Source organism: Tyto alba, unplaced genomic scaffold, assembly GCF_018691265.1.
Source record: "Tyto alba isolate M040663 unplaced genomic scaffold, T.alba_DEE_v4.0 Super-Scaffold_8, whole genome shotgun sequence".
NCBI lineage: Eukaryota > Metazoa > Chordata > Aves > Strigiformes > Tytonidae > Tyto > Tyto alba.
The window spans coordinates 455,149-470,137 of record NW_024881329.1 but is presented as its reverse complement, the minus strand read 5'-3'; the positions used below and the strand labels follow the sequence as shown (position 1 = coordinate 470,137).

The 14,989-nt window shown below is 40.1% G+C and overlaps 1 protein-coding gene across 2 annotated transcripts in view; it reads left to right on the top strand.

The window, feature by feature from the left end:
• The window catches only part of LRP5 (LDL receptor related protein 5), a 166,401-nt gene that overhangs the window by 32,295 nt on the left and 119,117 nt on the right, over positions 1–14,989 (top strand). For both annotated transcript variants that reach the window (XM_042785220.1, XM_042785219.1), the window contains exon 2: positions 2,665–3,061. In XM_042785220.1, the coding sequence (XP_042641154.1) occupies positions 2,665–3,061 (397 nt within the window). The remainder of the gene's footprint in view (positions 1–2,664; positions 3,062–14,989) is intronic.

Below are 14,989 nucleotides of genomic sequence, written 5' to 3'. Positions count from 1 at the left end.
ACAGAGCCTGCTAACATCAAACTTTCCAAGCGTTCAAATGGTTTGGTACAGTGCCACTTAAAATAGACATGGTTATGGGGAACCAGTGAGTAGCAGAGAAGAAAACAAGCACTTTGCATTCTAGACATTTTTTCTTCTGTTTTCAATAACTAACCTGTCAGGCTTTCATGATACTATCTCTAGTGTTTTTAAAGATGACAGAAGGACTTGGCAAGTTAGGAAATGAGATGCAAGTGATACTGAGACTTCATTTCTTAACAAATAATTCTCTTCAAGCTGTGTAAACTTTCTTGAGTTAAATACTGTAGAAAATGAAGATATTACATTTTCAGTGAAACGTTCATGATAACAGTTGTCTGTGTCATTGCTGTCCAAGATCCTCACTAAATCCACCAGCTGATTTAAATTTTCCTTACTACTTTCATCAGCACAGACTTCCTCCAAAAAGAAAAATAAAGCCATCTCTTTCCTGACTTGAGGAAAAATAAGGCCATACAGAATAATAAAACGGCTGAAATTTTATGCATGTTTTTAGGTTCATCTGAAGCCGAGTTGTAGATTCTAACTGAGGTCCTTGGCCTGTACATAAATACCTAAGCTGTTGTCAGATTTACTTCACTTTGGCCCATGGAGTGGCACACACTCTCGAGTGAGCATGTAGCTGGAGCCAGAGTTCACAAAAAAGCCAATAGCATGTGGCAGGGCTGCCAGAATAGCAGATCTGCAACTCAGACCTCATGTAAACTGTGTTCTTTTAAAAGTGCAAGAGGAGTTGAATCTGAAAGACAGTGCCAAGAGCTAACACTTATATGTTGTATGCAGTAACATGAATTTGAAGCTAGAGGTATTTATATCACAGGTTTGAAGCCATAGAACATAAAATATGTTGCTCTGCTCTGTGTGTTGTTCTTTGAGTTGACAGCAAGTGTTTGGACCTCTGCTGGGTACTCACTGGAAGCAAAAGCATTGAGTGAAATGCATGTGTATGAAGGTAGGAGTCAGCTGGTGACTGGGATAGAACTCCAGCAGATGCTGCTTGGGTCAGAAGAATTGTGGGGAGGAGTAGGAAGGGTACTAGGGTTCAAGGTAAGAGTAGGGGCAAATGAAAATAGCTGTTCTTTTGATCCCTACCAGACCTTGGCAGTCAGAGGTGAAGCTGAGGGAGCTCTGTTACTTCCAGCATCTTGTGGCTTTTTCTGAAATACTGGCATTCTTCTTAGCTGCCAGCAGTGCTCACAGCTGTGGCTGTTACGGTGGCATCACTGTACTTGGCCGCTGTCTTCCCAGCCATATCTGCAGATAAGTATTTTGCTTCTTTACTGCTGGATGAAGAAGCAAGCCTACACTTTTGGGAGATAAATGAAGTGGCTAACTGGGCCATCAGTCTAACTGGTATGGTTGGGAAGGAATGTACTGCAGTATGTCTCCTTAATGTCCTCTTCTGGAAAAAGCAGTTGGGCCAAATCATGCCTTTGTCTCTGAATCATGCCTCCTCCCCCCACAGTGGGTCCTTCGGAGGATCTTTACAGTCTGCCTCTGCTAGAGTTTTGTAATATTCTGCATGAGAAGCGGAGGGAGGAGTTGTAGGACTCAGACGTTCCTACCTTTCCCTCTCAGAGTGTGACATGACAGCCTCAGTTGCAAGCACAGATCTATCTCTCCCCTTGAGTATAATGGCAGATGAGATCTGGTATGGCAGCAAAGTCATCTTGTCTCTGCTAAAATCTCTGCCGGTGTCACTACTGCTTATGTCTTACTGTCAGATCCAACTCACTGAGGTTAATCTCCTTGCCTCTTATGAGTCTCTCTCCCCACCTCTTTCCTTTCTGTCTGAATGCCAGCATCATCCACCGAGGTCGTGTCATTGTTCAGCTGAACCTTGCACACAAGAGATCTAGAGCTTGTGCAGGTACTGCTGGTACATCTCTATGGCTGTCTTTCTGACATTAAGCTTCCGATCCCTTTTGCATCAGTCATAAGTTAGCTCCCCTGTCATTCAGTAGTAGGACTCCAGCTTCTATCACCCACTTAGAGCTTCAAACAGCAAGAACCTTTGTCCTTTTTCTCTGGCTGCCTCATTCAGCTAACATCAGTCCCTGCAAACTTCCACAACCCACATCATTGTCTTCCTTCAAACTTCCTTGAATTTCTCTCTCGTTCTGGTACAGGGGAGAAGACAGTATTTCTGAACCCCTGCCATCCAGGAGGGGTACTTGGTAGTGTTTAGTACTATTAGCTTCCAGCCTGCTACTGAAAGGTCAGAGCTTGCCTTCTGTGTGTTGTTACCACTTCAGCTGGGTGAACCTGGCTTTTAAGCTGTGAAGACTTAATTTGTTCTAAATCCGGGTTTATGGATTGACAGAAGGTATTGTTGAAGGGTTTGAACTCTTAAGTATGTTGAAGATACTATCTATATCCTGTAGATACAGATTTGGGCCTGCTCTTCCCTCTGTCTTTTACTCCTTTGTCTGACATGTGGAAGGAAGAGGTCTTTTGGGTAGCGTGCATTTTTCTCTCATGTGAAATTTCCATGTTCCTTCTGCTATGCTGCCTGACCCACTGATCTGGGAAAATAAATCCTCCTCTGCTGTATTCCTACTGAGTGCCTTAACATCTGTAGATGCCAATAATACTAACATGTTTTTGTTTTTTTTTCTTCTGTAGCATCTCCCTTTCTGCTTTTTGCCAACCGGCGGGATGTTCGACTCGTGGATGCTGGAGGCACGAAGCTGGAATCCACTGTGGTGGTCAGTGGTTTAGAGGATGCTGCCGCGGTTGACTTCCAGTATTCGCAAGGCATCGTTTTCTGGACAGATGTGAGTGAAGAAGCCATCAAGCAAACTTACATTAACCAAACTGGGAATGTGGTGCAGAATGTCATCATTTCTGGTCTGGTTTCCCCGGATGGCCTGGCATGTGATTGGATTGGGAAAAAACTTTACTGGACGGATTCAGAAACCAATAGGATAGAAGTAGCTAATCTCAATGGAACATCTAGAAAAGTCCTCTTCTGGCAAGACCTTGATCAGCCCAGAGCAATAGCTTTGGATCCTGCTCATGGGTAAATATTAATTTGACTTAAATGCTTAAATGGATGCAGTGGTTATTTATGTTGAGTTTTTACTTTTGCGAAAGAAACATAGCTTTTTGTTTAAGTTTACATTTTCCCAAGGTATTTTTCAGAAGATCTGTAGATGAACATATGCTTGAGCTTAAATATTTTGTGGCAAGAAATGACAGCCCAGACATAGAGCCAAAAAGAAAAATACAGCTGTTCTTAGGTGCCAAGCCTAAGTATGATTGCCTAACTTATTCCATTGCACTTTTGAAAAGTAATTACTTTTCCAAGCCTTTTACATTGTTATTTTCTCAGTTATTTTGTCTGGCAAGTTAACTTTCATTTGATATGTGATGTCTGGTTAATGTATCTAGACAGCAAGATGTATAAATCTGCATGAATCGAAACAGGAATTCTCATTTGCTATGCTCTGGTAAACAAAACCAGGGTATTTTTAAGTGGTGATATTGAATAATCATGCTTGCGCTGGCAAGTAAAAGCATCCAGGTAGAACTAGGGACTGTCTGTGCTTTAAGGTGACCAGGTTAGGAAGTAATAAGGGAGCATGCTGGATGTGTCACTGCTAGTGCTCTTGAAAATACTTGTATCTCTGTACGGTTCCTCCCTCTCTGTTCAATACTCCCCACTGTTTCACATGTGCTACTTGCTCTCCCTGTGCACAAATAGTACTGATGTTGTGCAGTTTGGGCCCTGTGTTCACTGCAGTGATGACTGAACATCTGCTGTGCTAGGTGGACCTCCGAGATAAGGAGAAAAGCAGTGAAGTGCACTTCTCTTTTGTGCACACATCCACACGTGTGAGGTGCTTTGCCATTCATCCGCTGCCATGTTCACAATTCTTTCTCAGGGATCATTTTATCTTCCTCTTCTGTACGGTATGTGTCGGTAGGTTTCTCATCTATAAGAAAATCTGGCACCAGCTGACATTTTCACTGAGTCTGGCCTCTTTGCAAAGGGTTGCTGGGTTCATACAAAGGTTTAGGATAAACCAGAAATATAAAGTAGTTTGTGATTTCTCCTGCACTGGGAGACAGCAATCTCTTGAGGAACCACCTTCTTCAGGTGTGTGAGAAGTGAAAATTGAAACTAAGCAACAGAGGGCAATTTAAGATTGCCATATCAGCCACTGCAGTGCTACAGGCTGGAGTTTTGTCTGGTTGCTTTTGCAGTGGTTCTTGCATGAGGCTTCCCAGATGAATGTGAGGGTTTATGGGTACATATATGGTTAATATGTAAAGGACATACAAGTACTAAATGAAACTACGTGTACTCAAAGAAACAAATTCCTTAGTTTTGTTGACACATCAAATACTGGAGCTGCCTATATCCTTCAGAAAACTGATGGAAAGGTACAGCCATAATCAGTGAAAGGGAAGGTGAAGTGACTTTGTTGGACCAAAGGACTTTTCCTGAGGGGACCTTGTCCTCTTAATCCTGACTTTACTACGGATGCTTTTAGGTGAAAGGAATTCTTCCCATAGCAAATTTGTATATGGAAGTATTTTAAATAAATTAGCACGAATCCTGTGTGTATTCTGACAGCAAGTAATCTGTGCAGTATTAATTAATGCTGAAGACTGACTTCAGATCTAGAGTTCAGTAGTATAATTTAAAGAGGGAATATGATGTTAAATTGAGTATTTTATAATGGGGTGTATCAGAGAGAGTGGAATGTCACTTTCCATGAAAAACCAATGCCAGGTTGACATTTCGTAAGTGGATGCAGTTCTTTGCCTTTTGATTATTTTCTTTATGGTAGCTTAAATATTGGTCGTGGCAGTACATTTCATGCCATATTATGTGCCTTTTGAATCTCCTGTTTTGAAAAACTGAAGGGATTAACTGGGGATTTCTGGTAGTATATTACTTCTATAATACAGGAAATGCGAAATTATTATTTTTAATGAAAAATGGACTAGAACAACTGGGAGAGAGGGTACTGTTGCTACAGTTCAAAAGGGAGCTTTTGTAAAATCATCAGTGGTGATGGTGAAGTTGCAGTGCTTCTGCAAATCTAATCCTTGTTTGTGTTTGGAAGAAGGAGGGATGCAAGCATAGTTTATTTTACATGACTTTGAAAGGCAGCTCTTTACAGCAATACTCTGTGCAGAACAGCATTTCTTAAACATACACAAAATCCAGTAAGTGTAACAACAAGACACAATTTTGGTGTACGTTATGTATCTTACCTTGGTTTTGCTTCTCTGTAGGTCTGTGGTAGTCTATCCTTTCCTTCCTGCGGGACTTCTCTGCTTCTAAGTATCTTGCATTTAATCCTCCAGGGAAGGTGTGCAAGTATGAACAGTTACTGTGGCATGGGCTAATACAAGCAACAAGATTAATTTGCCAAAAATGTAGATGTCTCTATATAAGCTGCTCGCCTTGAGACTTCCTGGTACTGATCAACAAAATTCCTAGAGATGAAGGGGGGAGAATGGTAGTTCTTCTGACTTTTGCTCAGATCAATTCCTTGGGTTGCCAGTGCTGCTGTCCTGAACATTAGTTCAGTCTACAGGTTCAGGTTTTTTTTTCCACTGGGAGCAGCAGCTTTGTATGAAACGCCTCTATTGGTTTTAACTTCTGGCAGACATTTCTAATTGTTACCCTGTCTGATTTGTGTATCAATCCAGTGCAACAAAGCAAGGTAAATAAATGGTCTGTGAAGATACATGTATCTGCATTATGAAGATACATGTATCCTTTATGATTAACCAATTCATACCCACTGTGGTCTGTTAAAATCAGCCTCCATAGAGCTGCTCTTCTGGGTAAAAGTGACAAAATCCAGTATTGCACAAAGGTCCTGTTGAATTAAAGGCAGGTTAACCATCTAATATAGTAAACTTAATAAATGGAAAAATCACACATTGTGTATATTTGTGGATTAGAACATTCAAATGTGGTTAAAACGTTCAAATGGGGAGGGATTTTTTACGATGGCATGTGGTAGTAGGACAAGGGGTAATGTTTTTAAACTGAAAGGTGGTAGATTTAGGTTAGATGTAAGGAAGGATTCTTCCCTGTTTGGGGGGTGAGGCGCTGGCCCAGGGTGCCCAGAGCAGCTGTGGCTGCCCCCTCCCTGGAAGGGTTCAAGGCCAGGTTGGACGGGGCTGGGAGCACCCTGGGCTGGGGGAAGGGGGCCCTGCCCGGGGCAGGGGGGGGCACTGGGGGGGCTTTGAGGTCCCTTCCAGCCCAAACAATTTAATTATTTAATTGTATGATTTAATTTGCTTTTACAACCACTTAATTTCACATGGCAGTTCTGAAATATTTCATAGGTGCATCTGTGAAATAGTTATATTTACATTTGATTTAGGCACAGCAGGCTCTGGGTTTGAGCTCCCCTAGAACCAGTTGTTCCTTGTTTCCTGGTATTTTCTGGGGAAGGAAAGAGGATGACAGTCGGAAAAAAGAAACATTTAGCACCTTTTCGTTTGTATTTTTGTTGATAAATTTTTGTGATCAGGTGGCTAATGCAGTTATTACAACTGACAGAAGAGTAAGAATTTGTGCTAAAATTAAATTAGATTAGAGCACTTGAATAAGTTTGTGTTTTTTTTTTTCTTGATCATGATATCTGAAGAGCTTTAGACTAGAATTCTTAAAACTGGTTGATGCAGTCTTAAAGTTGCTAGACGTTTGCTTTCAGCCTGGAAGAGTTTTCATAGATGTGATTTTGGCCTTTTAGCGGTTTCTTCTTGAGAAGTGGGGGAAGCTTAGAAAATGAGGAAGAAATCTTTTTTAGGTATAGGCCCGTCAACTTCAGTTTCCAGAAGAAAAATAGAACAACTAAGCAGAGCAGTTTTAAAATGCTTAGTCTATACTAGTAGTACCCAAACATGGTTTTGCCAAGAATGCTCTGTGTCAAACAAATCTAATTTCCTTCTCTTCACAAAATAACGTGTGCTTGTGCAGATTGGTGACACCTTCTCCTCTCTTTTAGCTTTAGTAAGGCTGTTCTGCAGAGGTGTACGGAGGACTCCGTGTTGTGGTGCATACAGTGGGATGTTATGCCCAGCATGATGTTTGCCCAGTACATGTATGTTTTATTCCATTTTGAGTGCAATTCTTCAAGATACAGACTAGTTCGAGCGAATAGAGAATGTATTGCATGTACAGTGATCATCTCTCAGGAATGTTATAGGTGTAATAACCAAGCCTTAGGGCATGGGAGATGCACTAGTTGACTTCTAGAGATTCCTTTCAAAGCCTATTTTTCTGTGACTTCTGGCTGACATTCAAAAGTATGATTTTTTTGGTTGTTTTGGCAGGCTTGCTAAATAATAAGTTGGGTGGTTTTGTTTTTAGTGACGTTTTTAAAGACAGCTTAGTTGTTTCCACACTCAACCTACTTTCTTTCTTTCAAGGCAATGCTTATCTGAAGGTTATAACTTGAAAGAGAGATGCCCTTGTCATCTCCCCCAAAAATCATTGAGAGCATTTCTAAAATTTATTTCTTTTAAGGCAAGCTGTGAAAGACTATTGCAGATCATCTGTGGGTCTCTGCTTTTCACAGAGCTAGTGAAAATACTTAATTGTACAGGATTTTCTGATTCTCTGAGTCAGTACCATAATTAACAGGCAGTTACTTAATATCTAAGATGACAGTCTTTCCCATACACCTTGAAGCTTTTTTGCTGGATCCACTATATACTGTAGGAATCATAGCAGGCAGAATATGTGATAAACCAATTATTCCACTTCCCTGAAGTTAAGGATAGGCTAAGCAGACAGAAGAGAGTACAAGACATTTTTCTGCAAATTCACTGATATTTTGTTCTGAATATCCAGATAACAGACCTGGTGTAGGTTACGTGAAGCTGAGTTTATTTAATGGGAGACATCAGGCTAAAATTCTTGGCACTGTTTTGGAGAGTATTAGCATTTATATACATTCTTGCTAGGAGGGCTGTTGATGGGGGATTCAGTAGTGTTGGTGTTTTATTAAGTTTGAGTTTGCAGCTTTTGTGTAAGTATTTCTGTGTTTTCAGAACAGCAACATCTAACAGAAGTTAATGTATGTAAAGATTTTACTCAAACCCAACTAAAGAGATAGGTCAAATTCTATGCAACACAGTGAAAAGAACCTAAGTATCATGAACATTGTGTGGAGAAGCAGGAATGCATTTCAGAAGCAAGTCCTTATTGTGTGTCAAGGCAAGCAAACCTCAGTTTCCTGAAATTAAATTTTCAAAAGATTGTGCGAATGTATAGCCAAAACAAATGAGTTAATTCTTAGTCCTGTACAGAATGTTTTAGATCTGAACAGCCTAGAATGTATGTTGTCAAGGGTCATTAAATCTAGGACCTCTTAAGTCTCAAGGCTTGCTACCTTCAATCTGTAATACAGGGCTCTGATTCTGAGAAGCTGTAGCATGTCCATAATCCTCATATCTGATTTTCACTGCTAAGTGTTTAATGAAGTAATTAACTTACATTATTAAAGCCTACAGTGTATTAGAAACACCTACTTTGATTAATATAAATGTTGAATTTGTTCCTAGTTGTGTGATGGCTGCTGCAATATCTTCTGGACCAAGCTTACTACTCAAGTGCAGGCTGTATTTTCTATGTTTTGGCTTATTCAGCGGACAATACTGCTGAAGTTTCTGCCCCCTCTGTTTGCTGAAGCACGAAGAGTGGAATCAGACATCTGTGAAATGGTTATTTTAAAGAAAAAAAATTGATTGCCTCCAAAAAACCCATGCTGCCTTGGTTTTGTTTAGTTTTGTTTTGTGTCTGTGTGTATAACAGCAGTCTTCACTCGGTGTAGTCCCTAGGGTTGCTGAATTGGCCGTACCTGAGCTGGCATGCTAACTCCAGTGAGGTTTGTAGAAATTATGTTTGTGGAGAAGATCAAGCACCTTTGAATTACTTTGACTGGCTGAAGGAAAGCTGCAATCCTCTTTCTATGTTTCCTCCCTCATTTTAGTTCTTAAAATGTCTTTCATGATGTTGTGTGGGTCTGTTGGACAGTGGCAGCGGACTAGCACAGAAGCTGTCTTCATTTATGGAGCAGTCTTCTCCTTTTGGAATAGCAGAGGCTTTGGGGGAAGGAAATAAGACACAGATTAGAAAACAGCAATAAAAAAAAAAATGAAAACAAAGGATGAAGCTATTAATCAGCAGTTTTGGCATTCTGCAGAATGGCCATTAGTTTAGAGATTAAAACAAGTGTGTTCAGGTTCTGAGCAGCGTTAGGGAAGCATGCACCATAGCCCACCCTAGCCATCGCTTCAGGCTGCTTATGGCAAATTGGCTAAAATCTGCAAGCAATGACTGCCATTGATCTAAGCTGTATTTGGCACTAAAGGAAGGAAAGGACTGGATGACAAAATAGGACAAGCGGGATATTCAAACGTGGATTTAGAAGGGACAGCTATCAAGATTAGAAAGCTCTCAGTTCAGAGACTAAAATTAAAAGCCTCAGACATGCCTAGCTGTTAATCCAGTATTTCCTCAGGGTCACAGCAAACCATGAACCAGACCTATAGCTGTTCTTCCATAACTCACAACTGTGTTTATAGCAGCACTTAAATAAAACTGCAGTGGTGTTTACTGCTGATTCACCAAGACCTTGGTCTCACACAACAGTGTGTCGTGTACTTAAGGCTAAGCATGTTGGCTTTCTGTTTTGAAATCATTGAGATCTGTATGCCGAAGCCTGATCTCTATGAGCTGCAGTAGTCTGCAGTAGACTGAGGCTTGGAATATTTTGATTTAAATGACTGTGAATGGTGAGATGTTTTTAACAGCGTATCATCTGATCTTACCTCCTTTGGAATAGTTGGGAGGTAGGAGAATACTGAACAAAAACTTGTGACTGTTGCAAATACTGGAGAAGAAAAGCATCGCTGTGGTATAGGTAAAGATTACCCTTTTTAGCAACTCTTGCTTTCAGTCATGGCTACTCAGTTAAAATGCAGCAGATGCCCCAGTTTTGAGTGGAACATGATTATCGCTGCCTTGAAAGCTGAAGATTAGTTTATATCCTGTGTCTCTATTTAGTAATTAATTTCAAGTATAAAATTACTTTGAAGCTCTTGGTTAATTATTTGAAACACTGTAGTGAGGATGAATATATGAACAGCACAGTTGTTTTCTTGGAATGTAAGAAAAGTACTCAACCATAAAATTGTTTACAAGTCATATCCAGTATCTGGATATGGCTGTAATTTCTGGGAGTTGGAAAGCTGTTGACATGTTGTATGTTCAAATAGCTGCAAATAGTCTTACGCATGAGAAACTTGAAGTTCTTGTGGGAAGTGTTATTTACTTTAATTTTCAGATGGATGCCCTTGATGGTGACAGCCTTTCCATAAATGTTTCATCAGTCTCTTCTGCTTATTTCTCCCTTTTCCTGTTCATAGATATGACTAAAGGGCATACATTGTTCAAAGTCCATTTGCTTTGTTTGAGAGCAGAGCTGCCTGTTCAGAGATGGCAGAAAAAAAGTGATTTGCTTTTTTTTTCCGCTGAGCTAGAATAGCATGGGGAAGAGGTGGAAATCTGTAGACATCCTTAATAGTGAACTCACTGCACTGTTAGCACTCTTTTTTTGCTACAACTTCTGTGATTCTTCATATCTTGAGTCCTGGAGGCTGAGGCATCTTTGCCCTGTACACATTTAGTCTTCTTAAGTAGTTTGGCAATCATGGTTTTCTTATCTTTTTAATTTCTACACCGTTTCTTAAGGGGACAGAAGGAACAACAGAATGGCTTTGGTTGTCTCAGTGCCAGCGTAGGTTGCACTGGTTTCTTAGGGGAAGTCAGGAATGTAGCTTTGGTCTTGTAGCTTTGGCTCTGGTATCAAAGAGATGGTGGAAGCTGGGATTCTCTTTGATTAGAGGACTTGGTGGGTGCAGGTTATAGCTGCACAGAGGCAGTGTGGAAGTCATGGTGTATACGATGGGTTGGTCTGGCTGGACCGACACCATTCTGTTTGTCATGAATGTGTGGCTTTGGTTTAACTCAAACCACATTTCTAATTTTTTCATGTAAAAGTAAGCAACAGTATAAACTGAAGTAAGATAAGAATTTTTCCACATAAAACTGTTGAATGGGTACTTAAAGAGGGTTTTGTTTGTTAAACTGTGTTTAAAATTGTAAGTGTGAAAATGAACATGCTTAGATTGCATGTCTGGCTGTCACTTGAGTGTACTGTTTTCCCAAACATTTAGTTAAATTGCACCATCACACTGAAGTAGATAAAATGCATTGACTAGAGTGAAGTGTTCAAGGGCATTTGTGAGATCTGTGGGTAAGAGAGCAACCTACACCTTACTTGCACAATTGAATTACTGTCATTCAATATGTTTGGTGGACCCCTGTCCTCCATTAAGTCAGTACAATGTGTGGACATAATTTCTTGGATTATTTTGACATGCTTTAATCCACTGTTCCTTATGGAGAGAGAAAGAAATCTAGGCTTAATTTATAGTACAGGTAGTTAAGTCAGAGGTTAAAATATGACTGGGTCTACCTGTAAACAGCAAAGGGTGGAAGGTATCTCAGAAACTGATGGAGAGAGAGTTCAACATTTCATTCTGCACCTTTTGATGGGAGGATCCCCTGACTCTTCAGTTACTGCAGTGTGTCTTAAAATGGACTGAATGCAGTGAGATTTGGACTATTTTTCCCTTTCCTAAAATAAATCATATCTTTTGAAAGGAGAAGAGGACCTGGGGTTGATGAACTGAATAGGAGCCAGCAATATGCCCTTGCTGCAAAGAAAGCCAAGAGCATCTGGGGCTTCATTCGAAGGCACGTGGCCAGTAGGTCGAGGGAGGTGAGCCTTCCCCTCTACTCAGTGCTGTGAGCCCACCCCCGGAGTACTGCATCCAGTTCTGGGTTCCTCAGCACAAGAGAGACGTGGACACGCTGGTGTGAGCCTAACAAGGGGCCACAGAAACGGTTAAGGAATTGGAGCATCCACCGTAGAAGGCAGGCTGATTGAGTTGGGATTATGTACCCTGGAAGAGAGAAGGCTCGAGGGATCTTACCAGTGTGTATAAATGTGCGATGTGAAGGAGTAAAGCCAATGGAGCCAGACTCTTTTCAGCGGTATCTAGTGAAAGGACTAGAGGTAATAGGTGCAAACTGAAGTAGGGGAAGTACCACTTAAATAAAAGAAAATACTTCTATACTGAGAGGGTGGTGAATTACTGAAACAGGTTGTCCTGAGAAGCTGTGGAGTCTCGAACCTTAGAGATATTCAGAACCTGACTGGATGAGCTTCTGGGTATCCTGCTCTGGTTGACCCTGCTTTGAGTGGTGGGGCTGTAGTAGACAATCTCCAGAAGTCCCTCCCAACCTCAGGTATTCAACAATTCCATGAAAAAGCAACCTTTCTGGTGCAGGGTTCGTGACCTCATGAGGTCCTTTCCGTATCTTGTTTTATGTGACTTCCCTGGCCACCCTGGGGTGGTGTTATAATGCTGAGTTGCTTATGAAGTGCTTTCAATATGAAATAATTTCTTTATATATAATATTTCTTAATATCTCCTCAGAAATGTCTGGGAAGAAAAAGTTATATTGCATTGTCTTTTGTACTTTATCTAGTTACCGAGGAGTAGTTATGAGGACTCATTCTATCTTCTTATAGTTGTTTTTCTGTTTTCTGTAGAGTTTTTGCATACGAATGTGATGGATGTTCTTTCAGAGGGGAAGGTGCATAACACAAAGAGCATGTGCAACTCCTGTTTTGTTTTGTTTTGTTTTGTTTTTTTTTTTCCCCAGGAAATCCTACTGGTGCAATTTCTTTTTGTCAATATATCAGAGGTACTTGCAGTAATATTGCATTCCAAGTTGAAAATTATCTTCCTAACTACCCTCAGTGGTGTTGCACGTATCTCCTTACTACTGCCCTCCTCTAGCTTAATGTGTTTGGAAATGTTGAGTCCCTCTCTCCAAGGATTCATCAGCTTCACGGTGTCATGTAACCTGACTTTTTAACAGTCTACTGAAGTTGTATTGAATGTGTGCTTGTTTACCTTTGAAAAATCACTAGGGTGTCTTACTCCTTTCCATACAGGTGAGCAGGGAAAGATGTGCTCAACCACTTCATTGCAATAATATTTGAGCATCCATCAGTTGACAGGCAATTACGCTTTAACTCTTTGTTCTCAGTTGCCAAGTAGTATACTATATATATATATATATATACATATGTGTGTATATAGGTATATATATTTAGAGAGAGTATCTATTTTAAAAGAATAAACCTGTCAGAACAAAAGATGTTGTAAGAAAACTGTAGTGGAGAAGGGTGGTTCTTGGGTGTTTTGTTTGCTTTGCTTTAAATACGTGTCTTTGAATATGATGTGATTAGTTGTGATGGTTAGCTGCTGTGGCATATTTTTGGGTTTGATATAATGTTTTTTTGTCAAGAACATCCAGCTCTCAAAGTTCAGTGCTTGAAAGAAAACCAGGTAATTTGATTAAGTAATTTGCAGTTTAATAGTGTGCAAGAAAGCCATTCTTTTCCTTTCTGTAAACAATTGGTGCTATTTAATTTTGCAGTTGAGTTTTTGTAACTTTAAAGGTCCGATGGGGAAAGTAAGTTTTAAATGTGCAGGAGTCTAAACTTCATAGCAGTTTCCTGTAAACTCCTGTTTTGTGCCCTGGGCTTGTATAAGTTTGAGAACATTGTTGAAATTGGAGATGTTTGTGCTGATTTACATCATCTGTACAACTGGCCCCTTTTGTGTAAGCAGGTTATGTAAGGTTTGGCAACCGTACTGCATTTTGGAAGGTGGAAAAAGCGTTTGGGCAGTGTTGGCCGCTTTTTATTATGACCATGATACCTTCCAGCTCAGATGGCTGGTCGGCTGCTCTTTGAGGGCATGGCTGCAATTTCTAATCTTTGCAAAAATGATGACAAGAGAGATGAAGCACCAGGAAATAAGAAATGACCTGCAGCTTTTAAACTGAAGGGAAATATGGTCTTCATCCTGTTTTTGCTCCTGCACCTGGAATTTTAACATCAGTTAAGCAGGCAAAAAAATAAAAAAGACCACTGGGTTGCAGTTTACCAACTTTAAAATCTGTGTATTTTTGCAAGGTATCCTTCAGTCCCATTCTTCTGATAATACTGAAGCAGCATTTAAGCCCTCATTCAGCCTGGTGTTTAAGTATGTGCTAAAACCCAGCGATTTGCTGACTGCAGTTGAGTTGTGTTTGTTTAATTGCCTTCTGACTAGAAAGCTTGGTAGTGAAGCTGTCTGTGCTTACTGATAGAGCAGTAACTGGATTTTAGGCACTCAGTTGCCAATAATTCTGGCTACTGAATGGTGGGCTGGATGGACTGTTAGTGGTTGTGTGTTCAGAAAGAAGTATGCATTTACATCTTCACCCTGATGAAGCTTTGGCTTTTGCTCTGCTTTGTTTCTGTTGGTTTCTTTGGTGTAGGACAGTTCAATTCAGTTTAGGGACAGATTTGGTGCAATTAATGAGAAATCATTAGTAGATGTTAATCTCTTCTCTCCCCTGCCCTCACTTTGTTTTTACCTTGAAAGTCTGGAGTTAAAAGTTAAAACCCAGTAAGGGAGAAGACACTTAAGCATCTCTGAAGAACTGAAGAAAGTAACCCAGAAAGTTTGTCCCAGGGCTGCTTTTTGTTCAGTGCTTTTCTAGTGCTGTTTTTTTAAGAGTATTGATTTGTGATAGCTGCTTAGCAGTGAATTTTGCTCACAATGGATTATTATATTATTATTATTATTATTATTATTATTATTATTATTATTATTATTATTATTAACTCATTAGTAATTGATGTTTTAATTTTCTTTTATAGCCTTAGTGCTGTTATACTTTTATTGACCTCTTGCAAGTCAGGCGGGATAAAAAACTCCTGAGATGCCAAATCTCAGTCCTAAAAATGTGATTGATCTAATATGTGCTAAGATACCA